We start from the raw sequence: 26,032 nt of genomic DNA, 5'->3' as shown, positions 1-26,032 counted from the left end.
TAACTTTGTCGTGCAAGAACTAAAAATAGGTCTATAACGTACCGGAAGTTTAATTATTTTTAAACCATCTGCATTGTCACATTGGTTTGTGTTTTGGTCGTCCAAAGGGGTAAAACATATGCATTTTCAAGAGTTTATCGACCAATGATAGTAAATTAGTTTAATAAATATATAACGTAACATATTTCAGTGGAGTGAGTGAATCCCAGCTGTTCAAAACAGTTAAATGCCGTTGTTGTTGTCTGCTTGCTAGCTAACTTAGCTAGTCAGTTAAAGTTAGCTAGCTAGCTAGCTAGCTAGCCAGTGTCAGCTGTCACATTCTGTTCTATATTTTTCAGAGCTCCCCTTTCCCTGGCGAAATGTCTGCTTACGGAATTATGAAAGCTTTCCCCAAAGTGAAGAGAGCAGAGGCACGTGAGGGAAAGGATTCCCCCCCACCAAAGAGGAAGTCTGATGAAACTGTACCTGTTACAGGTGTGGGCCGTGTTTGAGAGCATCACATTCGTAATGCATTTTGGACAAATTGTGACTGATTGAAAGATCTACAAATAATAATGATTTTATAACGGTAGATCAGTCAGCAGTCGATGTTGAACAAGCCCTGTGTGTGTGTAAAACTACTTTTTCACAATCCCATTTCAGGGAGTGCTTTCCAGGGCGTCACCGTACACATATTACCAGCCGGCATCGGGAGCGTCAGATCTTCCAGAATCAGATTGTCCAGAATGGAGGCCGGTTGATTTTTGACCATTTGAATGGAAAACTATTAGAGTCAGGTACATTTTCTATCCAGAAAGATTTTATATTAGTATTAAAATGGCTGCAGTGGGCCTTTTAACTCCTTGTAATGGACTAAACCATGTGACTAAACCATGCCTCAAATTTCAGGAGGCCTGTAAGATCCAGGGCATTGGCAAGAAATGGCTGACAAGGTCATGGAGAGTGGGCACCTCCGTAAGATAGATCACTTGGGAGAGGCAGTGCCAGTACTGGAGATGTTCACCAATATCTGGGGGGCAGGGGCCAAGACTGCCCAGCTTTGGTACACACAGGTTAGATGGATTGATCTTAGAGGGTGTTGGTTGTCACACAGTCAATCTCTCTGTCTGTGTGTCTCTCTTTCTCGCTCTCTGATTTTGCATGCAACACTGCTATGCCTGTGTAAGATTTGTTATTTTTGTATTGTGCAGTTATTTTAGTGTTTGATGGTGTGATACAAATCGATTTGACATGAGATTAAAAAATATATATTTTCCATTTTAGGGGTTCCGCACTTTGGAGGACATCCGCACCAAGGGCCAATCTGAACCACAGCCAAATAATTGGACTCAAACACTACGACGACTTTCTGGACCGGATGCCCAGAGAAGAGGCAGCCGCCATTGAAGAAACGGTAACACATCTCCCTCTTATTGTCTCAAGCACCCAAATTAAAGGTCAATCAATGTTAAAATGTAACCTTCAAACATTATATTAGTTATAGATGGTAGTAGGATTAAGAGAGTTTCTTTAGAAAAGTGTCTCCAGTCCAGTACTCTAACCCCCTTGCGAACAAGAGATCTTATAAAGTGAAATGCTACGGGACCTCAAAGTCAAGTTCAGATGTTTTAAGTTTGCCAAGGCCCCTAAGCAGACTGTCAGTCCAGTCCTTCTAGCCTGGTCTGTGTGTGATGGAGAAAGCAGACATCCCACTCTCTGTCAGAGTCCTGCCGGCCGCATCCCAAAGGGGGGGGGACTCACTCTTAGAAACTTGGCGCATCATATGTCAGCAGATACCAGGGCTGTGTTTCATTCTAGAAAGGTGTTTCCTCCCCCTCTGCCTCCGTTCACTCCCTTTCATGGATCTGAGATAACTGGGTGGGTGTAAAGCAAAAACGCATCTAGATTACGCCCATAAAGGTAGAGGACTCATCATGGATATAACCTGTTTTAGCATGGGCTTCCACCACTTTAAAGTAGTCCACTGCGTGGGGAGTCCTGTGAGTTGGGAGCAATCAGCCAATGAAGAAGAAAATGGACTACTTTTAAATGGAGATAGCTCCATGCTGTCGCATGTATAATTGCACAGATACAAAGATGAGTCCTCTATCTAACTCTATGATTCTGCCTTATTGCTTTCACCAGTCCAGTCCTATCAGATCTGTGAAGGGGAGGGAACATAATCGTGGAATGAAACGCGGCCCTGGTCACTGGGAGCACCGGGTACAAAGCCAGTTGTTTTCATATAGTATTACTTGGATTTCCCTGTTGCTTTTGTGGCTGCCAGATACAAAGTGCAGATTAGAAAGATGACTATAGCATGTGTCCTTTTGACTTGTGGCTTGTCAAAATAATAGGTAGTGTCGTCAAAATGTATCTGCCTGCTTGAATACGGTTAATGCTTATCTGTTGACCGGCAAGGCTTTATGAAAATACACCATTTACTTTTCTAATTTCAAGTAGGTAATATAAATACAACTTGAGGACTCGTCTTGAAGATTAAACACGTGTACAACATGTTATTTTGAGTCCAAATATGAACAAGAAACAAACCAAACTTTCTGTTATAATGAAGGCCCCTGAGAGAACATTACTGGGGAAAACTTTGAAACATAGTCTAGAACCCATAACCATTCATGATAAATACATTGTATGCAAAGTGGTCCTCCCCACTACTGGTCTGGGATCCAAGCTGAATTGCTCTTTTTCACAGTTGTTTTTTAACTGAGCCAATAGTGAAACACAATAGTGTATCAGAAAAACAATAGGGAGATTTGACTGTATTTCAAACAATCAAAATGTCCCTGTCCTGTTGTAAATGTATTGGTGAGATAGCCCCCACCATATATTGTATCCCAAACAGTAACATTTTTCACTGTATGTGAAACGAAGTTAATTCGGTGTGGTCTAGATTTGGGCGATTTGATGCTTTAATTGAATATTGTGATATTTGACATTGATGACATATCATGATGTGCAAGACTATACTCTAATTTGAGCTTTACAAATGAAAACTATGCCGTTTTATCAGTTAGGTTGTATCAATATGTTGAAAATGTAGTCTAAATGAATTAATTAAGCCTTATTTTATTTTATTTTTTTGCCATACAATGAATATTTAATGGGAATGCGACTACAATATCGTAAATAAGCACAAACATGGCCCAGACTGGAATAATTCAGTCATTTACTGTGCTTTTCACCGCATTTGTTGATAACGAAATCTGAAAATACTCTGGATACATTCTGTAACATGATACCCCGCATTTTTCGGGAATAGTGTTAAGTGCAACATAAGACAAAACAATTACAAGAGTTTTGAGTGAGAGGACTAACTAGTGTCTCCAGTTGCCACACACCTATCCAAAGTGTGCACAGTTCCTAAGCCATTTCAATGCACATTTATGAATCAAAGAAGTCTTCAACTGTAAGGTACTTAAAAAAAATGTTTTTACCTCTCCTAGCTGTAACATTGAGAAACTAGAGCAAGCACACTTGTAGTTGTTTAGTTTAAAACACAACCTTGCATTCCCGCCATCACACAATTTACTGTTGCTGTTTACACAATCCCAAAACAGTCTATTATAATTCACAATCTGGGTCAGGTGGGCATGATTTGAAAGCTTGCTCTATTGGCAACATGACTAGCTAAGTTATAAGTTAGGCTTTCACCAGGTCATTCAGAGAAACGGATTGTAATTTTGGTGCGCATAGAAAGGAGTCATGAGTGCTTTCAGGTGGCAAATTATCTTCAGAATTACAAACGGGCTCGTTCTGTTCAGAACAACCCAGGGTATGTCGCCATGTCATCTTGTAACATCAAACATAGTGATCATAAACGCTGACACTGTATGAGTTTTATGATGTGGAAATGTGAAGTGCACATTTGGACTCACGGGTGTTTGGCTTGTGTGACATCAAAGTGGTATTTATTATAATAATCCTCATCGTCTCATCTTTCAAGGTACATAGAGTCCTCTTAACTTACAGCATTTCCCTCACTAAGAGAACAAAAAAAAATCACATTTTGCCCAAGTACTGGGAGAGATGTGGGGCAACTTCTTAACGCGCGCGGTGCTCAAGTTCAGAACGGCTGTCAGTCCAAACCCATACAGCGCTGTGAAGCGCAGAGCCTGAGCTCTGATGTCATGAATAGTTACTGTATAGCTACTACGTCCCAATTTAGGCACTTATTAGTGCCCAAATCTGCCATTTTCAACACCTATACATATGGGTATAGGTACGAGTGTAAAAGGCTACCAACTCAAAACAATTATTGGATATTGCAAACTGTAACTTTGTTCCTCTCAAGTTGTGCATGTACAGTATCTTTATGTGAAGGAGGCAGCCCTGTTATTCCATGACAAACGGTAACATATCCCTGTCCTTTTCTACTGTATAGGTGAAGGAGGCAGCTCAGTTCCTGGACCCTGGCCTGTTGGCCATGGCCTGTGGTTCGTACCGCCGGGGGAAGGACACATGTGGAGATGTTGACGTCCTCATCTCTCACCCAGATGGGAAGTCCCACCGGGGTGTCTTTAGCAAAGTGTTACAGAGCCTCCACCAGAGCGGTAGGAGGACACGTCCAAATACAGGGCATTTGATTTATTAACTGTCGGTGAATTCCCAAACCAATTATAGCTACATTAGTAGTTTCTCTCTTGTATTGACAATCCATCTTCTTTCAACATGATATTATTCATCATTTATTTGTTCATTTAAAGTATTTAGTAGTGGGATAAGCTGAGAGCTGGATCATAATTCACTAGGCATGATCGTTTGTGTTTTCTTTTTCAAACAAATGTATTTCAGTGTGCCCTAATGAATACGACCCAGTTCTTGTTCCTTTTTTAATTATTCAGGCTTCCTGACGGACGACCTAGTGAGCCATGCGGAGAGTGGCGAGCATAAGAAGTACATGGGTGTGTGTCGTCTGCCAGGACCTGGCCGGCTCCACCGCCGCCTCGACATCATTGTGGTGCCCTACGGTGAGTTTGCCTGCTCCCTCATGTACTTCACCGGCTCGGCACATTTTAACCGCTCTGAGGGCTTTGGCCAAGACAAAACGCATGAGCCTATCAGAGCACTCATTGAACAGGGACATGTTTAGACAAGGACGTTTGAAGGTGTATGGGGGGACACCATGACCCACGCTCACTGAGAAGGAAATCTTCACCCATCTGGGAACACCTTTCAGGGAACCTCAGGAAAGAGACTGGTGATGTTAATGTTTTTAACACTGGTGGTATGTATGAGTCAATGCATAAGTTATATATTTTTACAGAAAAATTCTGATGATGATAGTGGTGAGGTGAAGATCACGCTTATGTATGCAGATTTCAGACAGTGTCATATGTGTCAATGTCAACTGTGATTTTAGACTTGAATTGTATGATAATCTCATTTTACAGAAGGAAAATCACTTAAGATGCATGGTGACTGCTTGGTATGTTTGTATGAAGATAATGGTGACTACAGAAATATTAAACATTACTTTTAACAATCACTTAGGTAATCCTTGTTTTTACAACTTTGTTGTGTTTATTATTGCTTTATTACTACAAAGAATTGAATATTAAACCACTGTTCTTTTTCATTCATGCCTGTCCTCGCTCTCAAATATTATTGGCTGAGGTAAGAGCCAGCGGTCTCTTTTTGCTTCACCATAGGTCAGCCTGCAAAGTGACTGATGGTGAGCAACGCATCTCAACACCCATCACGTTGCGCACATGGAACAAAAGATGTGACCGAACACGCCACACCCAGCCCAAACCAGAATCCCCATTCGAAGGAACCGATGAGCGGATTCGATGATGCTGAGCTGCGGGACACTGGTTTATGGCCATTGACATTAACGGGCAAAAGCGGTGAGGGAGGAGCGCCCTTCACAAATCCAACAGTAATCTGTGCTGCTCGATCATGTAGTCGACAAGGCAGCATGGTGCATGGTCCAGAAACATACATCTCTTCCATAAATTCAAACATACATTCTTTTTTCAAACTAGTTTTCTTTGGAAGGCAGAAAGTGTTTTTAGCAAAAGCAATCACTTTTGCAACACTCATTGCTCCACATGCTTAATTACATCACTTTTGTTCAGAGCTCACTTCCGTCATCATGAAGTGCTTTGAGAGACTAGTCAAGGACCATATCATCTCCACCCTACCTGACACCCTAGACCCACTCCAATTTGCTTATCGCCCAAATAGGTCCACAGACGACGCAATCGCAACCACACTGCACACTGCCTTAACCCACAAGAGGAATACCTATGTGAGAATGCTGTTCATCGACTACAGCTCAGCATTCAACACCATAGTACCCTCCAAACTGGGTCTCGACCCCGCCCTGTGTAACTGGGTACTGGACATCCTGACGGCCGCTCCCAGGTGATGAGGGTAGGTAACATCTCCACCCAGCTGATACTCAACACTGGGGCCCCACAAGGGTGCGTTCTGAGCCCTCTCCTGTACTCCCTGTTCACCCACACTGCGCCTCCATCTCAATCATCAAGTTTGCGGGTGACACTACAGTGGTAGGCTTGATTACCAACAACGACGAGACGGCCTACAGGGAGGAGGTGTGGGTCCTCGGAGTGTGGTGTCAGGAAAATAACCTCAACCTCAACAAAACAAAGGAGATGATTGATGGAAACAGCAGAGGGAGCACCCCCCTAGCCACATCTATGGGACAGTAGTGGAGAGGGTAGTAAGTTTTAAGTTCCTCAGCGTACACATCACGGACAAACTGTTCCACCTACACAGACAGCGTTGTGAAGAAGGTGCAGCAGCGCTTCTTGAACCTCAGGGGGCTGAAGAAATTCGACTTGTCACCAAAAGCACTCACAAACTTCTACAGATGCACAATCGAGAGCATCCTGTTGGGCTGTATCACCGCCTGGTACGGCAACTGCCCACAACCTGCCCACAACCGTAAGGCTCAACAGAGGGTAGTGAGGTCTGCACAACGCATCACCGGGGGCTACCAGCCCTCCAGGACACCTACACCACCCGATGTCACAGGAAGGCCATAAAGGTCATCAACCACCCGAGCCACTGCCTGTTCATCCCGCTATCATCCAGAAGGAGAGGTCAGTACAGGTGCATCAAAGCAGGGACCGAGAGACTGAAAAACAGCTTCTATCTCAAGGCCATCAGACTTAAACAGCCACCACTAACATTGAGTGGCTGCTGCCAACACACTGACTCAACTCCAGCCACTTTAATAATGGGAATTGATGGAAATTGATGTAAAATATATCACTAGCCACATTAAACAATACTACTTAATGTTTACATACCCAACATTACTCATCTCATATGTATATGTATATACTGTACTCTATATCCTCTACTGCATCTTTATGTAATACATGTATCACTAGCCACTTTAAACTATGCCACTTTGTTTACATACCCTACATTACTCATCTCATATGTATATACTGTACTCGATACCACGTACTGCATCTTGCCTATGCCGTTCTGTACCATCACTCATTTATATATCTTTATGTACATATTCTTTATCCCTTTACACTTGTGTGTATAAGGTAGTAGTTTTGGAATTGTTAGCTTGATTACTTGTTGGTTATTACTGCATTGTCGAAACTAGAAGCACAAGCATTTTGCTACACTCGCATTAACATCTGCTAACCATGTGTATGTGACAAATACATTTGATTTGACTTCACCATGGGCTTTGAACGGGGTACCTGGCTGCTGCCCGGGAGACAGCCCAGTTTCAAAACAAATGCAATCAACTTTACTGTTCATTTGAGAAGACTGATGCTCCCTCCCGCTTTCGCCTCAAATATGTAAAATGACCATAAATGTCTGGTTTTGATTTCTTGGAAAGCTGTGAGTGCTGTTATATGATGTAATATTAGTTATTGTTGCATTTACTACTTATCTAAGTCCTATCAACTGATATGAGCCAGAGTATGGCTGTGGATTGACTGCATTATTTAAATGAAATGTTGGAATATTGTCAGTTAATTAGCTACATTTATGGAATCATTCCTCTAAAACTGTCTGGCTAACACACATACAGTGCAGATAAATTCTTCACATTCATTGTTTTACACACTATCTTATCACAGCACTGGCAAACCAAACCGTGGTTGAACAACTCCCTGACCAACATGGCTGATCTTTGGACGATCACAAGAAGATTCAAACCATTCTAGTATTCAAGTTCCACGCTCGGCGGACCCCGGGCCACATTAATCGAATTCGCCTCCTTGAAATATCAAATTACGCTGTAGCAAGGTGCCAGCGCATGCGTGGTCTTTCAGTGCGTCTGGTAAGAGCCGTAAACTAGTTTGACATTTCGCTAAGATTAGTGAAGTGAACAACAAACGTCTACGCTTATGTTTTTACACGAGTCCGGTCGGAGGAATGAACGAGATTTTAGGCGTGGGTCTTAAAATGGGATTGTTTTTGCACGTTGTCGCTGTCAGCCCCTCCGACGCGACATTAGACGAGGTAAGGTTTGGACTCAAGTCTGCCAGGATTTGTTTTTGGTTCAGGTCGTGCATGTTTCTTTGGGTAGCTAGTAATGTTGCAAATACGGCTAGCTACTTTGTTAGGTAGTTAGTTATTCATTTGACCAGCTGTTTTCCTACACGTTTGCTGGCTAACTTATCGGTTGGGTATAACTTCTAAATTCGACCGCTGTAGCTAGCTTTAGCTATCTTGCTAGCTAGTTAGTTGTTCAGTCAGCTATTTAGTTGGCATCACAGGCACTTAGCCATATTGCTAGCTAGCGTTGACGGAACTCGACAAAGTGTGTGTTGCTTTAGTAACTAACGTTAGCTACATGGCTACTGTTAGTCACTAACCTTAATAACCTTAGTGTTAAGCAAACGTCTCTAGCCGCACCCATTGACAGATGTCTAATTAAATGGTTGACAGTTATCAAATATCTCGCCACGTACAGCATTATCATCCTACTAGCCAACAAGTAAGTAGCTGTCTATTTTAAAACAATGGTTACTTGATTTTTTGATTATATATTTGCATTGAAACTGCATGTGTAAGTGCTATTTTATAAACGGGTTGGCTGTTGTAACGAAAATGATGCGCGTGCATCGATGTGACCGGAATCTGCGTTATGATTCTGAACAGCCAGTTTAGTAACAATGAGTGGATTCGGTTCATCTGGCACGGATAGGCGTGTCTTGCATAATGTGTAAATTGATTGTATTGGTTTTAGAACCAACCAAGCCTCCCGGGCATGAGCCAGATGCTCCAGTCAAAGCTCACTGTGAAGTCGGCTCCAATAAACGGTGTAATGGTGAGATTGCTTTTTAACATGCGAAAGTGTTCGCTTCACGTCACAGGCCATAGACCGGTGCCCCGCACAGCATATTCGAATTCACCCAAACACAAGAAACCGCAATTAAGGGAATCGCGGATGTCTCGTTTCAGCAAGTGTTATCTTGTTCTTTACATCGTGTTTTGTTTTCAGGTGTTTTGACAGATTTTATGTCAATGCTAATATGTACAAAAAAAAGCTTGCTATCTAACCAACAACTGTAACGATGTATTTGAGACAAGTGCTGCGCCAGCACTCTGCAGAGCTGCCTCCAGAACAAGATTCATATCGAAAAACGTTAACCTGCTCTTGTGCTTTCAAGACAACTGGAAACGACGTCATTGATTTTCAGGTCGGAAAGTCGCAGCTCTAGAAAGATGCCAAGTTGGATGGATGACCGTTCAAAAAAAAAAAATCCCAGTTGGACCTCTTTTTTTATTTTATTTTTTTAGTTCCCATTCCTCTTGAAGACACTGAAGTTGGACCTTTTAGAGTTCCCAGTTGTTTTGAACCTGGCTTAATTTCAGTCCATGTCCTGACACACAAAAGTCCCCCCCTCATATACAAGAGCATTTTATCATTAGATAAAAGGTTCAGATAATTATTACTAGTAAAGTTATTTAAGTTGTGGCCCATTCTATACAAAGAAATTGACATAGAAGCCAATCACAGCACTCCTTTTGGGAAATTCTCACAACTGGCATTCGACCCCTAAAATATTAAATATTCATGTTTATATTTGTCAATATTTATATAATGTGCATTTTTTTAAATTAAAGTACAACTCCTATTACAGAACAGGCAGTAAACTTTGACACCAATCTTTCCTTGGAAGTGCAGAATAAAGATTATGGAGTCTTAAAGAAGGCCTGGGTAAATGCCAAAATGTCACAAGTTCCAACTGCAATTCATTATTTTTCAATGATGCTTTAATATAAAAATGTAATAATGGTGATGGTACAAAATATGAATAACACCTTCCTAATATTGAGTTGCGCACCCTCCCCCTCCTTTTCCCTCAGAACAGCCTCAGTTCGTAAGGGCATGGACTCAAAAGCGTTCCACAGGGATGCTGGCCCATGTTGACTCCAATGCTTCCCACAGTTGTCAAGTTTGCTCGATGTCCTTCTTGATACACACAGGAAACTGTTGACTGAGAAACAAAATGCAGCAGTGTTGCAGTCCCTGACACACCAGTGCGCCTGACACCTACTACCACACCCTGTTCAAAGGCATTTAAACCTTTTGTCTTGCCCGTTCACCCTCTGACTGGCACACATACACAGTCCATATCTCAAATGTCTCCAGGCTTAAAAGTCCTTCAACCCATCTCCTCCCATGTCTATCTACACTGATTTTAAGTGGATTTATTAACAAGTGGTATCAATAAGTGATCATAGCTTTCACCTGGTCAGTCGGTCATGGAAAGTGTTCTTAATGTTTTGTATAGTCATCTATGTCAACAATCCTCCCTCTAAAGGACCCTTCTATGGATAACATTTTGTGAAAATCCAAAAAATCATGGTCCTGTTTTGTGAGGAATCACCCACAAGTCTAAATTTGATTTAACAATGTTTTTCTTTATTTCTAGGAAGGGGGCTACAGCCCCTCACAGATATCTGAACATTCTCCCTGTTTGCTGCTACATCATTGAGACTTTAATTTTCTATCTGGCATCTTGCCTTTGTTCTGGGTGACTGAATATGGTCACTAGTTGCTGAGTGTAGGAGCCAAGGTCAATCCCAATGTCTTGTTTAACCTCTGGATTTGTCAAGTTCTGTTTGAGAGAAATATTAATAATAATAATAAATAAATAATATATGCTATTTAGCAGACGCTTTTATCCAAAGCGACTTACAGTAATGTGTGCATACATTCTACGTATGGGTGGTCCCGGGGATCGAACCCACTACCCTGGCGTTACAAGCGCCATGCTCTACCAACTGAGCTACAGAAAGACACATATTGAGTGACACAATACATGGATTGCATTGTCCTACTTGGTTTTGGCCTAGGCCTACATCAGTCACCCTCATTTTTCAAACTCCCAAACTGACCAGGTATCAAACCCAGGTTGTCCCTACATTGCATTTCAAGACTGCCTTTAGCCCCCCTGTGCTACAGCTTAGAAGTGTAGCCTAATATCTGTCTGCAAAGACAAGACATCAGATCTGTTGCAAGGTGGTTACTCTTCACGTGGGAGTATTGTTGGTGAAACATTAACCACAATAGGCTAGTTCCCCGAGCACGTCCTCTTTTCCCTTTGAAGAGTAGAGCTGAATGTGTGTGTGGTGGTTGAGAATGTTGTTTTTGTTGTCACCACTTGTTCTGTTCAGCACTAACTGTCCTACCTTGAACTTTCTTCAGAACACATGTCTTCTACAACACTGTTGCTGTACAGTCCCCTTGCCAGTCAGCTCTGTGTCAATATTGAATCTGTAAAATAGGAAGTGAACTATGCCGGGGTTCTACACTAACTTTTTCCAGCTACCACCTTTTTCAGTTGGTGGCACCAGCACACGATTTAGTCACACCAAACTTTTACTAAAGATAATGGACAATGACCTGGCCGGTGTCCCGTAATGACTGCATTCTGTACAGAACCAGGCTAAAAATGACTAGTCATCTTTTAAATTAGTATTCCCTTGTTCTTTGATGTAGATCGATTTACTGTAACAGCAAAGAAAAGAGACTTTAAAATAAAATGCTAAATGTATTTATTGCAGATTTCAAAGTGCCATGTGTTCTGTGAAATCCTCTAGAGGGCAGAATTTGGAAAAGCGATACTTGATACTGTACCAAAACGATATCACGGCAAAAAAAAATACATTTGATGTTCAAAATCCACAACAATTCTTAAAACATATTTGCAGACCATTGTTGAGAGAATTTGTGAAATGTAGATTTCTGTGTAGTTACCCTTTTGTTCAGGTGCTTACCAGCCAGACAGTTGTTTGGCTAGCTGTGTTTCTGCAGCACACTTGTGATGTTGTTTTCAAAACAAATGGCCACTGGATTGATGCAAATAATCATGATTCTGCCAAGAAGGCATAGGCTACTTTGTAGTTCGCTTTTATTTGTCTTTCCATCTACCTGAACACAGTAAGGGCATCATTAGCATCATTAACGGCTCCATAAAGCGGTAGACATATAGGTCCTACACGTACCACACACAGCAGAGCTCAACATTCAGGTAAATTTGCCAGTGGCACACTGGGCCAATGCCAACTTAAAGCTACTCACCCAAATTAGAGAAATACCGACACGGGTCAAGATCTGACAGGAAATCGAATGAAGTGCATAATTTCAAAAGCAGCTGATTTTATCATTCATTTGCGACCTGAGCAAGTAGCCTATACAGGATTCATACAGACAAAATTCAAGGACTTTTCCCAAGCATTAAAGCTTCAATTTGTAACTTCTTGGACGACCAGACCAAATTCGCATAGAAATATGAGTTAAAGATCCCTCATTGAAAGCAAGTCTAAGAAGCGGTAGATCGGTTCTATGAGCGCTATTTCTTTGCTTCCCGTTTTTAAGTTTTGTTCTTGCTTCTTTTACTTTCAGTTTTGTACACCAGCTTGAAACAGCTGAAAATACAATATTTTTGGTTATGGAAAATATTTCTCACAATGGTTTAGATTGTACAATGATTCTCTACGCTATACTTGTTACAAACTGAATTTAGGTGTACTATTAGAATTTTAGCGACCAGGACATGCCAGAGTGTACATAGTGCATCTTTAAATAAGAAATGTGAAGGACCTACATTTGATATTTCATTGTTGTAGTAGCGTATTAAAAAAAACTGTCATAGTGTGTATTACCACTTTTAAGAATAATGCATTTATTTAAAGGCCTTATGCATTGACATTTGGATTATTTTGACCTTCTAAAATATGTCAAAATAATGTGGGGTTTGCCTGACTAAATAGTCATGTTTCCAACGCACACACTAATGAAGTCTGGCTTAAACCAACTACCATAACTTCAATTACTTTTCAAGGACCAAAGAGCATAGACGTAGGGCCCTTCCAACCCTAATCTAGTGCATTTGATTGGAATAATTAGCTGGTTGGTTAACTGAATCCGGTCAGTTACCTGGAATTGGAGCGAAAACATACAGGAGGGTAGTTCTCCGGGTACAGGGTTAGAGTGAAAACCTATAGGGAGAGTAGCTCCCCAGGTACAGGGTTGGAGTGAACCTATAGGGAGAGTAGCTCTCCGGGTACAGGGTTGGAGTGTGAAAACCTATAGGAGAGTAGCTCTCCGGGTACAGGGTTGGAGTGTGAACCTATAGGAGAGTAGCTCTCCGGGTACAGGGTTGGAGTGTGAAAACCTATAGGAGAGTAGCTCTCCGGGTACAGGGTTGGAGTGTGAAAACCTATAGGAGAGTAGCTCTCCGGGTACAGGGTTGGAGTGTGAAAACCTATAGGAGAGTAGCTCTCCGGGTACAGGGTTGGAGTGTGAAAACCTATAGGAGAGTAGCTCTCCGGGTACAGGGTTGGAGTGTGAAAACCTATAGGAGAGTAGCTCTCCGGGTACAGGGTTGGAGTGTGAAAACCTATAGGAGAGTAGCTCTCCGGGTACAGAGTTGGAGAGCCTTGCTCTAGAGGAAATGTCTGGTTTTACAAGGCAGACTATTCCATGGTGACTAAATTGCACGTTGCAAATATTCAACCAAGACTTAACTTTTTAAATGCCTTAGCATTTACCGGTAGATATGCTAATTTGGAACATCTTTCCTACCCCTACCGCTGTTGGTCTTGGCTCCACGCAACGACCAGCAATTTGAGCTCCGCAAGCTCTCTGCCCGACAGATTATCTGTGGGCTATATGAGTGTGGTGAATAATCAACATATCGAACAAACGGCTTCGGAAATCCACCTTTTATTTTTATATAGATCAATTATATAGCCTAGATTTAAAATAGCATTATAAAAAAAATAATCACTGGCCCAAGCAAGCCACTGACGAGGGCTTCCTAAACCTCTCCTGTATGTCAAGCCCTTACACACAGACTGGGGCATTCCTGTGCCATTGTTGCCTTATCAGAAAGTTGTTCTATTTTTGGTCAATTGCACATTACTGTTTGAATAAATCATGATAATAATAAGAAAGCTAATAGTGAACCTAATACTAACGTTACCAGGTAATAAAACATCTCCGATTGTTTTGGCCGCAGTAGGGAACCCTGTATGCAATATGTCAGTCCAAAAGAATGCCTTGCTGGTTGAGACTTCTTTGCCTGTCATGTAGCTTACGTGAGCAATCCATGCTTCTATTGTGCAGGCCTGAGAAAGATGCACTTAGATTTTATTGTTCATTCAAGACATTTTGTCATTTTTTTTTTAGCGATGGGCCTACTAAGAATTTGAAACTAACATGCTTCTTTGCATGAAAAGGTAGAGATCCTTCATAAATAATTTAGCTTAGACACTAGGATACAGCATCAATAGTCTGTCAGTATGGCAGGTTTGTGCGTATTCATGCCAGATCAAATGCTATATCATATGCACACGGTCAAGAATCCACTTAGTTACTTTTTAGCAGCTGTCAAAGAAAATAAATGTTCTGATAGTCGAGCAGTGACACCGGACTGTTCTTGTATGTCTGGTTGTTTCAGCAGCTTCTCATTATGATCGATTTTAAGTTTAATTAATCTCTATTATGCCTGTAGGCTCTGGCAGAGTTAGTAACACAATCCACCCGTCCCTAATCCCCTACTGTAGTACGAGAAGGGATGGTTGTTCCATCCAGCAGCAGCCTATTGTCGAAGGCTGAGAGACTGAGGAATGTTGTCTGTCGAGATTCTTTGTTGGGTCAATGTCTCAATGTCTTGCCTGATACGTCTCCTAGGCGATAGCAAATTCAGACGCCCCCAAAAAAACATAACTCTTCATCTCTTAACCTAGGCTTTTTCATCTCTTAACCTAGGCTTTTTCATCTCTTAACCTAGGCTTAGGCAATTTGTTGTCCAAATAGTATGGATTTGCCTTTAGTTTTTGTTTCTAGGCCTAGCCTATCATGCTAACTGGACTGGATCCAACATCCTAGCACAAATACAACAACAAGTAACAAAAACATCACGTCATACAGTATAGGTCATAGGCCTAAGGGTTATATCTTTGCACTTTGGTTCTGGACAACAGCCCCAAGGCTGGGAGCCAGGGAGTTCTTGAGCTCCTCTAAAGCTAAAGGTCTCTGACCCGAGACTATTGTGTAATCTCCTCGGTGCAAGTTATTTCAGAACTGGAAATGCCTCCAAACCAAACAGTAGCCTAGTTTCTTTTTTTTTGTGATGGGTTTATGCCATGTCATACAATGTAGTTGTATGGTGTAAACTATTTGTGGGAGGCTGTTAAAAAGATGCACTGCAGAAAGGCTTGCCTAGTGGAAACGCATAGTGTGTGTGCGTGAAGTTGATCTGTAAGGCTGGGCTTCACTATTCCTGTGTTATAACTGTCCTCACTCGGACACACAAACTCCGCCTGCCGTTTTGAATACCGAGGGTGCTTCACTCTTCATTACCATGCAGTCCTCTACTCTGGCTGGCAGCTCACACTCCACTGCCGCTTGGACATTTCCTTAGAGAAATCCTTGTCCCCTATTGTGCTTAGTGTGTGTGTGTGTGTGTGTGTGTGTGTGTGTGTGTGTGTGTGTGTGTGTGTGTGTGTGTGTGTGTGTGTGTGTGTGTGTGTGTGTGTGTGTGTGTGTGTGTGTGTGTGTGTGTGTGTGTGTGTGCGCGCGCTCTTTCACTTTTTCATCTGTGGACTGGAAGGATAACGACCCTTGAGTTGAAAGGACTTGCGCGTTCCTTGGGATTTAGGAACTTTGGACAGCTATGCCTCTCCAGCTGGAAAGGAAACTGGTATATAAAACCTTGGCTAACATTTCTCCTCAGGATTTAATCCATAATCTAATCTTGTAGATAATGTGTAGCCTGGTAGGGGTTGCCTGATAAATCAATATACATTCTGAAGGCGTTTTTGATTAGAGGCTTCCTTGGCTGTCTTCCTTGTCTGGTTTCTGTTTTTTTTTCAATTCTTGATCAACAGCTATTTCTGCTGTCCCCTTGGAAAGTAGAAACTGATTAATTGATTGAAGGATAACGTGTGTATTGACACTGATTTTAAGTGTCTTTGATCTATCAGGTTTAAAGCTTTTGGTGTAGGCTAAAAGGCCAGTTCCTGTTTGACTGGAGGCACATTTAGGCCGTCATCTACGCAAACAGAAGATGCTTGTGTCTGTATATTGTGTTTCTCTTGATTAGACGAACTTGGTGTGTTTGTTCCAGGGTGGGCCACGTCTGTCTATAATCCAAGTAATGAGTGATAAGTGATGAGGAAATCTGAGCCGTGGACATTCTAGCAGCTTAGCACCCATGTATAAGAGGGACGATTGAGAGGTTCAATACTACCACTTATGTCTGGACCTAGTTCTTCCAGACCCTATAGGCTACATTGATCAGTTATTGATCTATTTTTATGTATTTCATTTTTTAAATTGAAGACTTATTTCTTTTTTCTTTTTTATTCTGGCCAGGTACAGTATCTGTGAGTGCTGAGAGTGACCTAGCCTAAACCCTCGAGGGCAACATGCAAATATGAGTGATCACTAGCCTATCAACTGTCTGGACGTCTTGATATAGTCTATAGGCTTTACTAACTAGTTGTTAACCAGTTGTTTGATGAATACATGTATTTGTTATTCAGGTCCCATACAGTTACAGTATCTGTGAGAGTGTAGTACTCAGGTGACCTAGGTCTAATCGCCAGAGTTATTTCTGTAGAGATGGCTCAACTGCTGTATGTTGTGATCTTATAGTTGATGTTTCAGTCAGTGCTCCATAATGCTATCATGAGTTGAAGGTGCTACACACAGGATTTATTTTTGCATTGTAATTTCAGAAGATGTCCGTCATATATACATGCATGCAGTAATAGTAGAATGATAGTGTTCCACAGTATTACTTACCCGCCAGTGTTGTGATTAGCTGTGATATTCACCCCATTGATTTGTCCCGCGGAGCGACATGGATTGTCAATATAGGAAAGCTGTTTTGACTTTGTGGTTGTGTTATTTGGTGGAAATGGGAGTGAAGTGGCCAATGTAGAAATCACTCTTTTCCTGGATGCTAAAATTCTACACTGTTCGCTCTATTTCAGTTTTTGAGAAAATAAGCACTGAAAAGTGTAGGGAATCATTGTACAATCTAAATATCTTTGAAATATATTTTCAACAACATATATACACTGAAGAAAAAATATGAACACGACATGTAAAGTGTTAATCCCGTGTTTCATGAGTTTAAATAAAAGATCCCAGAAATGTTCCATATGCACAGAAAGCTTATTTCTCTAACATTTTGTACACACATTTGTTTCCATCCCTGTTAGTGAGCATTTCTCCTTTTAACAAGATAATCCATCCACCTGACAGGTGTGGCATATCAAGAAGCTGATTGAACAGCATGTCCACCAGAGCTGTTGCCAGATAATTTAATGTTAATTTCTCTACCATAAGCCGCCTCCAACGTTGTTTTAGAGAATTTGGCAATATGTCCAACTAGCCTCACAACTGCAGATTACTTGTATAGTGTTAAGTGGGCAAATGGTTTTCTGATGTCAGTGTTGTGAACAGAGTTCCCCATGGTGGGGTTATGGTATGGGCAGGCATAAGCAATTCATCGATGGCAATTTAATTGCACAGAGATACCGTGACGATCCTGAGGCCATTCATCTGCTGCCATCACCACATGTTTCATCATGATAATGCACAGCCAAAAGTCGCAAGGATCTGTACACAATTCCTGGAAGCTGAAAATGTCATAGTTCTTCCATGGCCTGCATATTCACCAAACATGTCACCCATTGAGTATGTTTGGGATGCTCTGGATCGAAAGTGTACGACAGCTTGTTCCAGTTCCTGCCAATATGCATCAACGTCGCACAGCCATTGAAGAAGAGTGGGACAACATTCCACGGGCCACAATCAACAGCCTGGTCAACTCTATGTGAAGGAGATGTCGCACTGCATGAGGCAAATGGTGGTCACACTGCAGATACTGACTTTGTTATGTGACCAACCGATGCATATATGTATTCCCAGTCATCTGAAATCCATAGATTAGTGCCAAATTAATGTTATTTGAATTGACTGATTTCCTTATGAACTGTAACTCAGTAAAATCTTTGACATTTTTTGCATGTTGCGATAAAAAATTAATAATAATTATATATATATATATATTTTTTTTTAATTCAGTATAGTTTTTACAGCTGTTTGAAGCTGGTGGACCAAAAGTGAAAGTAAGGCTTGAGCGGGAGTCTCTGCCATGTTACAGGAAAAGGGGATGAGGGGGAGATTTGCTTTGAATGCAGCCGAGTGATGTTGCAATAGACCTAGCTTCCACATAGGGAAGAAATTCTGAGAAATTCTAGGGGTTTCACCTTTTATCAAGGTGATGACTAACAAAAATGAACATTAGTATTTGAGTGGCGGGTGCTGGGTCATATTCACGAGACAACAGACGGAAGAACACAGACTGACACGGCAACAGACTACCTTTGCTTGTCCGATATGAAACGCTAATTTCCGTTGTCCATTGCAAAGGTTTGTGGTTATGCGGTTTTACACTCCTGTTATTGACTTGTCTCTTCTTGTCTTCCAGAGCCTTCTGCACTGTGAGGGGCTGAACAACCAGAGCTACGTCTGCGAATCAGGACACTGCTGTGGGGAGTCACAGTGCTGCAGTTACTACTATGAACTCTGGTGTAAGGACTCTCTATCTCTCTCTCTATGCTATCACACACACGCATGCTCTTTTCTCTCTTTGCTCTCTCTACCTTTCACTCTCATTCTCCCACTCTGAAATAGATTTGCATGTTAGTCATATATCAGTGTCCCCTCACATTCACCTGTACACGTATAGAGTGTGGAGAAAGTACCCAGTTGCCATACTTGAGTAAAAGTAAGTAAAAGTGAAGTTACCCAGTAAAATACCACTTGAGTCAAAGTATTTGGTTTTAAATATGCTTGAGTATCAAAAGAAAGTATAAATCATTTCACATTCCTTAAATTAAGAAAACCAGATGGCAATATTGTCTTGATTTTTTTTACATGTATGGTTAACCAGTGGCACACTAACACTCAGACATCATTTAAATATGAAGCATTTGTGTTTAGTGAGTCGGCCAGATCAGAGGCAGTATGGGATGTTCTCTTGATAAGTGTGTGAAATTGACCATTTTCCTGTCCTGCTAAGCATTCAAAATATAAGTACTTTTGAGTGTCAGGGAAAATGTATGGAGAAAAAATATATTTTCTTTAGCAATGTAGTGGAGTAAAAATATAAAAAGTAAAGTACAGATACTTTAAATTACTACTTAAGTAGTTTTTGTGGTATTTATACTTAAGTACTTTACATCACTGCACGTGAACATGCATGTACTGAACATACAGTACATGTTCTGAATGCACGCCACACATTTTTCAAAAAGACAGTTCTAACACTAATTTAAAGCTTATTTACTGTACTAGGACCTTCCTCCCCCATCCCAGGAGTTAGGTCCTCTGTATATCACTTCCTCCTCCTCCCCCATCCCAGGAGTTAGGCCCTCTGTATATCACTTCCTCCTCCTCCCCCATCCCAGGAGTTAGGTCCTCTGTATATCACTTCCTCCTCCTCCCCCATCCCAGGAGTTAGGTCCTCTGTATATCACTTCCTCCTCCTCCCCCATCCCAGGAGTTAGGTCCTCTGTATATCACTTCCTCCTCCTCCCCCATCCCAGGAGTTAGGTCCTCTGTATATCACTTCCTCCCCCATCCCAGGAGTTAGGTCCTCTGTATATCACTTCCACTTCCTCCCCCATCCCAGGAGTTAGGTCCTCTGTATATCACTTCCTCCTCCTCCCACATCCCAGGAGTTAGGTCCTCTGTATATCACTTCCTCCTCCTCCCCCATCCCAGGAGTTAGGTCCTCTGTATATCACTTCCTCCCCCATCCCAGGAGTTAGGTCCTCTGTATATCACTTCCTCCCCCATCCCAGGAGTTAGGTCCTCTGTATATCACTTCCTCCCCCATCCCAGGAGTTAGGTCCTCTGTATATCACTTCCTCCCCCATCCCAGGAGTTAGGTCCTCTGTATATCACTTCCTCCCCCATCCCAGGAGTTAGGTCCTCTGTATATCACTTCCTCCCCCATCCCAGGAGTTAGGTCCTCTGTATATCACTTCCTCCCCATCCCCCTCTGTATCCCAGGACTTAGGTCCTCTGTATATCACTTCCTCCTCCCCCATCCCAGGACTTAGGTCCTCTGTATATCACTTCCTCCTCCCCCATCCCAGGACTTAGGTCCTCTGTATATCACTTCCTCCTCCCCCATCCCAGGACTTAGGTCCTCTGTATATCACTTCCTCCTCCCCCATCCCAGGAGTTAGGTCCTCTGTATATCACTTCCTCCTCCCCCATCCCAGGAGTTAGGTCCTCTGTATATCACTTCCTCCCCCATCCCAGGAGTTAGGTCCTCTGTATATCACTTCCTCCCCCATCCCAGGAGTTAGGTCCTCTGTATATCACTTCCTCCTCCTCCATCCCAGGAGTTAGGTCCTCTGCTTTTTGCCGTGATGAATGAGCTACAACATGAACTGTGAACTCCGATTGGAACGTAGAATACCAATTGACACCATGGTACACTGTTGGTAACCAAGTTCCAATGCAGTTACATCCTTGCTATGGAACAATGTTTAGAACAAACCTGGAGGGTAGTTGGCCAATATCTATGGCTCTGCCTCCACATTGTTACTGTGTAGTGGTGCACTATATCTCTCTATTGCATTCACTAGCAATTTGTCACCATTGGCATTCACTGTACAGTCACTAGATGTTTACAGTAGTAATGTACTGTAGCTCTCTGTTGCTTTCAAAAACTATATTTCACTCCTTCTGTTCAGCAGTACTTTTACACCATAGAGACATGAATAACACGTATTAACATATGTCTATGTTTCACAGTCTTTCTGCTGTGTCTCTGTCTCCGGCAGGGTTCTGGCTGGTGTGGGTCATCATCTTCATCCTGAGCTGCTGCTGCGTGTGTCACCACCGGCGCACCAAGCACCGGCTGCAGCAGCAGCAGCGCCAGCACGAGATCAACCTCATCGCCTACCGCGAGGCGCACAACTACACCTCCCTTCCATTCTACTTCAGTAAGAGTCCCGCCTATCAGAGCTCCCTGTGTGGCACGGCGCGACACCCACAACACGAGAGCGCGCCGTGTTCTGTACACAGTGTCAGAGTCGTGTTAGTCCGACATATTGCGTTGTTGCACGGTGTGCTGCCCGTATTAACCATGGAATGGTGTGATACAGCTTAGGAGGACCTGCACAGATACAGTGTTATACTGGTAGTAGTCAACAACATGGCATTATTGCGCAATGCCCTTCTATTTCAGTCCTATCGTTACCGTGGCGCAATGAAACACGAGAGCACTAAAGCTTCATACATACTCAACTTCAGTCTCAGTAGTTCTCTCCTTCTGCCTTTCTGTCTGACTACATTGCATTGTTATTCCCCAGTGCTGAGGCTTACTCAAACATTGCACCGTGGGTGAATTTTTGTTGTTTTCCCTCTCAGCTAGGGGGATATTTCTCAATGGCAATTATTGCATCAAACTGAGAGTTTAGGCACTGCCTGGCAGCGCCACCTTGACTCAACTCCAGTCCTTTGTTTGAACTAGGAGTTGCGGTTTCGTTTTGGTATGGGATGAAACACAGCCCTGTTTCATGCCCCAGATTGCAGGAAACCTTAACCACCGGGTCTTGGTTCAATGCCACCGGGTCTTGGTTCAATGCCACCGGGTCTTGGTTCAATGCCACCGGGTCTTGGTTCAATGCCACCGGGTCTTGGTTCAATGCCAACGTTGCAACATGTTTTCCTTGCAATCATTTTCAGTTAATCCTAACTGTCCTTTGTGTCCCTCTCTTCTTCACTTCCAGGGTTTCTTCCAAATTCCCTCCTACCTGACTACGAGGAGGTGGTGAACCGCCCTCCCACCCCTCCCCCTCCCTACAGTGTCTTCCATACAGTCAGCCCCCTGCCCACAGACCCACAGGACAGCCTGGGACTGGGACACTGCCCGACCATCCAGACCACTCCGGTCCCCCCAGTATCCAACACCCTCTGCTCCAGGCCGAGCCTGGAAGAGCCCCACTGCATTGGGGCTCCCACCATTGGCAACAACAGACACAAGGCAGACAATAAGCCTCAGGAGCCCCAGGATGGTGGACCAGGGCTTGAGCCCCAGGATGGTGGACCAGGGCTAGGGCCTCAGGATGGTGGATTAGGGCTAGGGCCTCAGGATGGTGGATTAGGGCTAGGGCCTCAGGATGGTGGACCAGGGCTAGGGCCCCAGGAGGCCTCTACAGAGGAGCCTAGAGGCCCAGAGAAGAGTTGCAAGGAGCCTCTGTTACTCGGGGACCTAGGGGGGCCCGAGAGCGGTGCCCAGGAGGACAAAGATAATAGGGGGGCCCTTGGGCGGCGGCGCCGATTCACGGGGGACTCTGGTATCGAGGTATGCTTATGTGATCGTGGTGGTAGTACCAGTATTGGAAGCCAGGAGGGCAAGGAGCTGAGGGAGAAGGATAGCCTAATGGGGGAGGAGGTTGAGGAGCAGGAAGGAGGAGACTTCTGTGACGGGTGCGGTCACCCCGCTCTGGGAGTAGAAGAGGAGCAGGCCCTAGCCCTGGATGGACCCGATAGTAGGTCGGAGTGCAGGTCGGCGACAGGGTCCACCTCCCCGCCACCACCCGCTATGACGCAACCCACCCAGCCCCCGGTGTGCCTGCTCCTCCACACCATCAACGAGCTTGAGGGGCCCCCTCACCATGGCAACAGCACAGAGCCCCAGGGCTAAGCTAAAGCACATCTTCACCAAGGAGGGAGAGCGAACCAGGAGCGGGAGTCAAGACTTTAGTGTGTGTGTGTGTGTGTGTGTGTGTGTGTGTGTGTGTGTGTGTGTGTGTGTGTGTGTGTGTGTGTGTGTGTGTGTGTGTGTGTGTGTGTGTGTGTGTGTGTGTGTGTGTGTGTGTGTGTGTGTGTGTGTGTGTGTGTCACGAGTAGGAAGTTGTATTTTATCCCAGAGTCTGGACTTAAAAGCCTGATGTTGATAGCTAAAGCCCATTTGGCATACTGTAATGGTGGCCTTAACTGCAATGTACAAGGAAACAGGAGGACAGGTTTGGCCTCTCACCAACCTGCCTACAGACTGCTAACAGCATAAATCTCCTCCTTTGTCTACCTTTACCAAGAGAAGGCGATCGTGTAAAGACTTATGCAAGCTGGAGGAGATTGTCTGGTCAGTGGATGCTGACCTGACGTTTGGTGCGACTGCAGTATAGTGTAAGTACACACTGGTGCAACTCTAGCCTGGTCTCAGATCAGTTTGTGCTGTCTTGCCAACTCCTATGCTCAGTGTACCAAGCTAGTGAAAATCATCGCAGCTACTTCCTGTATCTGTTCACAGGAAGTAACATCCTGGACAAATACACTGAAGCGGTACAGGAACATTGTCAAGCAGTGCAGTGTGGATCGTCATGGCGACGATGTGTGCTCATGTAATGAGATAGTCTCCGTCGGTATGAAATAGAACGTGGAGGCCCTGCCTGCCTGTGGGGAAAACAACCCATGGTTACTTTGGTTACCCCGTTGGCTCACAGCAAAAACTTCACCTTTTTCCAAAAGCTATTTTCTTGCCTGCTTGTTTTAGTCAATTACAAAAATACATTTAAGAAAAGTACAACGTGTGTAAAGATTACTATTCAACTTCGCCTGCTCCTGAGTGTTCTCACTACTTGTAATGTTGTAGACGCTTGCCTCGTTTTCATGACGGCACTAAATGTTAACCGAGTGAGTGCATGCTAGCACCAACCAGAACAGGACTCTCCAAGCCTGTTCCTGGAGAGCTATCCTCATGTAGGTTTTCACTCCCAACCCCAGTTGAAACTAATCTGATTTGGTTTATAAACAGCTCATTTTTTAGAATCGGGTGTGCTAGATTAGGGTTGGAGTGAACCTACAGGACGGTATCTCTCCAGGAGCAGGGTTGGAGAGCCCTGAACCAGAACATTAAGCTAGCCAACACAAACTGACTAGCTATAAAGCTACAAGAAGTGAGTGGAGTTCTAAACTGACTGTACTCAACAAGATACATGTCTTACCTGTGATAACATATTTTCCACACACGTAGCTAAAGTGTAGCCTACTTTGACACCGGGTCCCCAAAATTTCTCACTCTTCCACACCGAATAGCCTGAAGGGCTCTTCTCGGCAGGCTCTATTTCCCTACGTGGGAGCATCGCGAACCGTAGGTCAAGATTTTTGACCTAGTTACATTTTGTATAACAAAAAGTGTACTACGAAGTTGGCTCTTTTACAGTCTCGGTCAATGGGGGAAAGAACGTTTGTTTTCCCCAGTTGGTGGGCGTTGTCGAGGGCAATTAATTCTTATGACATGAATACTGACTCGGAGTAATACTGTACAGGAAGAGCCTGACACTAAACACTGTGTGAATGTTACTGTTCCACATAAGACCTTTAGCCTTATGTTTTTTACTCTCCTACAACCCTGTTGTCACAGGGACCCAAGTGCATTAACACATTTTGTGTGACACAATCATTTTATTTTGCACATAAATATATGTAACTCTAATAATGGAGACAAAGAAATTAATCAAACGCAAAAAATCTAATCCTGTCTTTTTTTCTCAGTGACTATTTGTTTTGTAAAGGATGGTTTTCTAATGTGTCGTTGAGATTAATTCTACATGGGTAAAAACACAACAGTATGGGCCTCTATCGGAGTCTAGGACGTGATTGGTTCTTCTGATTGATTACATGATTTTATTGTGTATCTCTGAGAAACTGTCATGTTTGCGAGAACCAAGCTATCATAAGTGCTTTATATAGGCCTATTATGCATTTTGTATAAACAAATAGAATATCATTGTGGTACAACAAAGGTCAACTATTCTGCATTTTGGACGGATGTCTTTGTCAACTCGTAATGAAATTATAAAGCTTTTGATCGACATATTGGAAAATTGCGTGTTATTATATCATACAACGCATTAACGAACCAGACTAGCTACTTTTAAATCTGTCATAGCAAAATGTCGGTCTACAATCATTCGTTTTTTAGTTAGTGAATGATTCATTTCTATTTTATTTTAATAAATAACTTACTATTGTTTTGCTGAGTATAGAATTGTTGTACTCTTGAAGCATTCAATCTCCTTCAATCAATCAAGAGTGTGAAGGTGAAGATACAGGGAACTCAATGCGCAGATTAAATGACCTATTGAATGATGTGACAATATTGTAATAATGGACATCATGCCAAAGATATTATGCTGTTTCCACACGGGATGTAAGGTGGTTGTGCACATTTTCTGTCTTTTGTTCGTAAGCTATTTTATTACAGCAGCGAAATTGACACATGTTCAATAAATGAAAACCAGAAACTTCTTGTCATTTTGTGTTCTTTGTTTGTGTTCCACACGTGCTGAATTGATAAATTATTTGAAAGCTGCATTTGAATCAAATGGACAAGATGAGTTGAAAATCAGTGCTATGAGGAATACTACTATCTGTAACATGTATACTTTGCTCCATTAACCCTCCTGTTGTGTCCGTTTCATGTTAATTCATTCTGTGTTCCCGGTCCAAAATGACTGCCCCATT

General features: G+C 42.8%; 2 protein-coding genes and 1 pseudogene across 3 annotated transcripts in view; all 3 read left to right on the top strand.

Moving 5' to 3' along the window:
• LOC124016427 overlaps nt 1-26,032 on the top strand; it is a 549,380-nt gene that overhangs the window by 240,493 nt on the left and 282,855 nt on the right. The gene's annotated exons all lie outside the window — the stretch shown is intronic.
• Nucleotides 66-5,482, top strand: LOC124015460 (annotated as a pseudogene).
• Nucleotides 8,253-25,830, top strand: LOC124015455 (WW domain binding protein 1-like). 2 transcript variants are annotated; one of them, XR_006835161.1, is made up of 5 exons: nt 8,253-8,463; nt 18,969-19,071; nt 21,340-21,501; nt 22,291-23,692; nt 23,817-25,830. XR_006835161.1 is itself a non-coding variant. In XM_046330651.1 (4 exons), exons 1-4 carry the CDS (start codon nt 8,377-8,379, stop codon nt 23,205-23,207), a joined length of 1,269 nt encoding a protein of 422 aa, XP_046186607.1. In that variant the 5' UTR covers nt 8,253-8,376; the 3' UTR covers nt 23,208-25,829. The 2 variants fall into 2 exon arrangements, 1 of the variants encoding a protein (XP_046186607.1); XM_046330651.1 differs by having other exon boundaries at nt 22,291-25,829.

This window comes from Oncorhynchus gorbuscha, linkage group LG26 (genome assembly GCF_021184085.1).
Source record: "Oncorhynchus gorbuscha isolate QuinsamMale2020 ecotype Even-year linkage group LG26, OgorEven_v1.0, whole genome shotgun sequence".
Lineage (NCBI taxonomy): Eukaryota > Metazoa > Chordata > Actinopteri > Salmoniformes > Salmonidae > Oncorhynchus > Oncorhynchus gorbuscha.
Note: the sequence above shows the minus strand (reverse complement) of the source record. Positions and strands in the feature narration are given on the sequence as shown.

Excerpts from the sequence above, each read along its gene's own strand:
- LOC124015455 (XM_046330651.1), top strand. The coding sequence starts at position 8,377 with ATGAACGAGATTTTAGGCGTGGGTCTTAAAATGGGATTGTTTTTGCAC. Across the intron at positions 8,464-18,968 it reads CCGACGCGACATTAGACGAG|AGCCTTCTGCACTGTGAGGG; the intron begins GTAAGGTTTGGA and ends CTTGTCTTCCAG. Across the intron at positions 19,072-21,339 it reads TTACTACTATGAACTCTGGT|GGTTCTGGCTGGTGTGGGTC; the intron begins GTAAGGACTCTC and ends TGTCTCCGGCAG.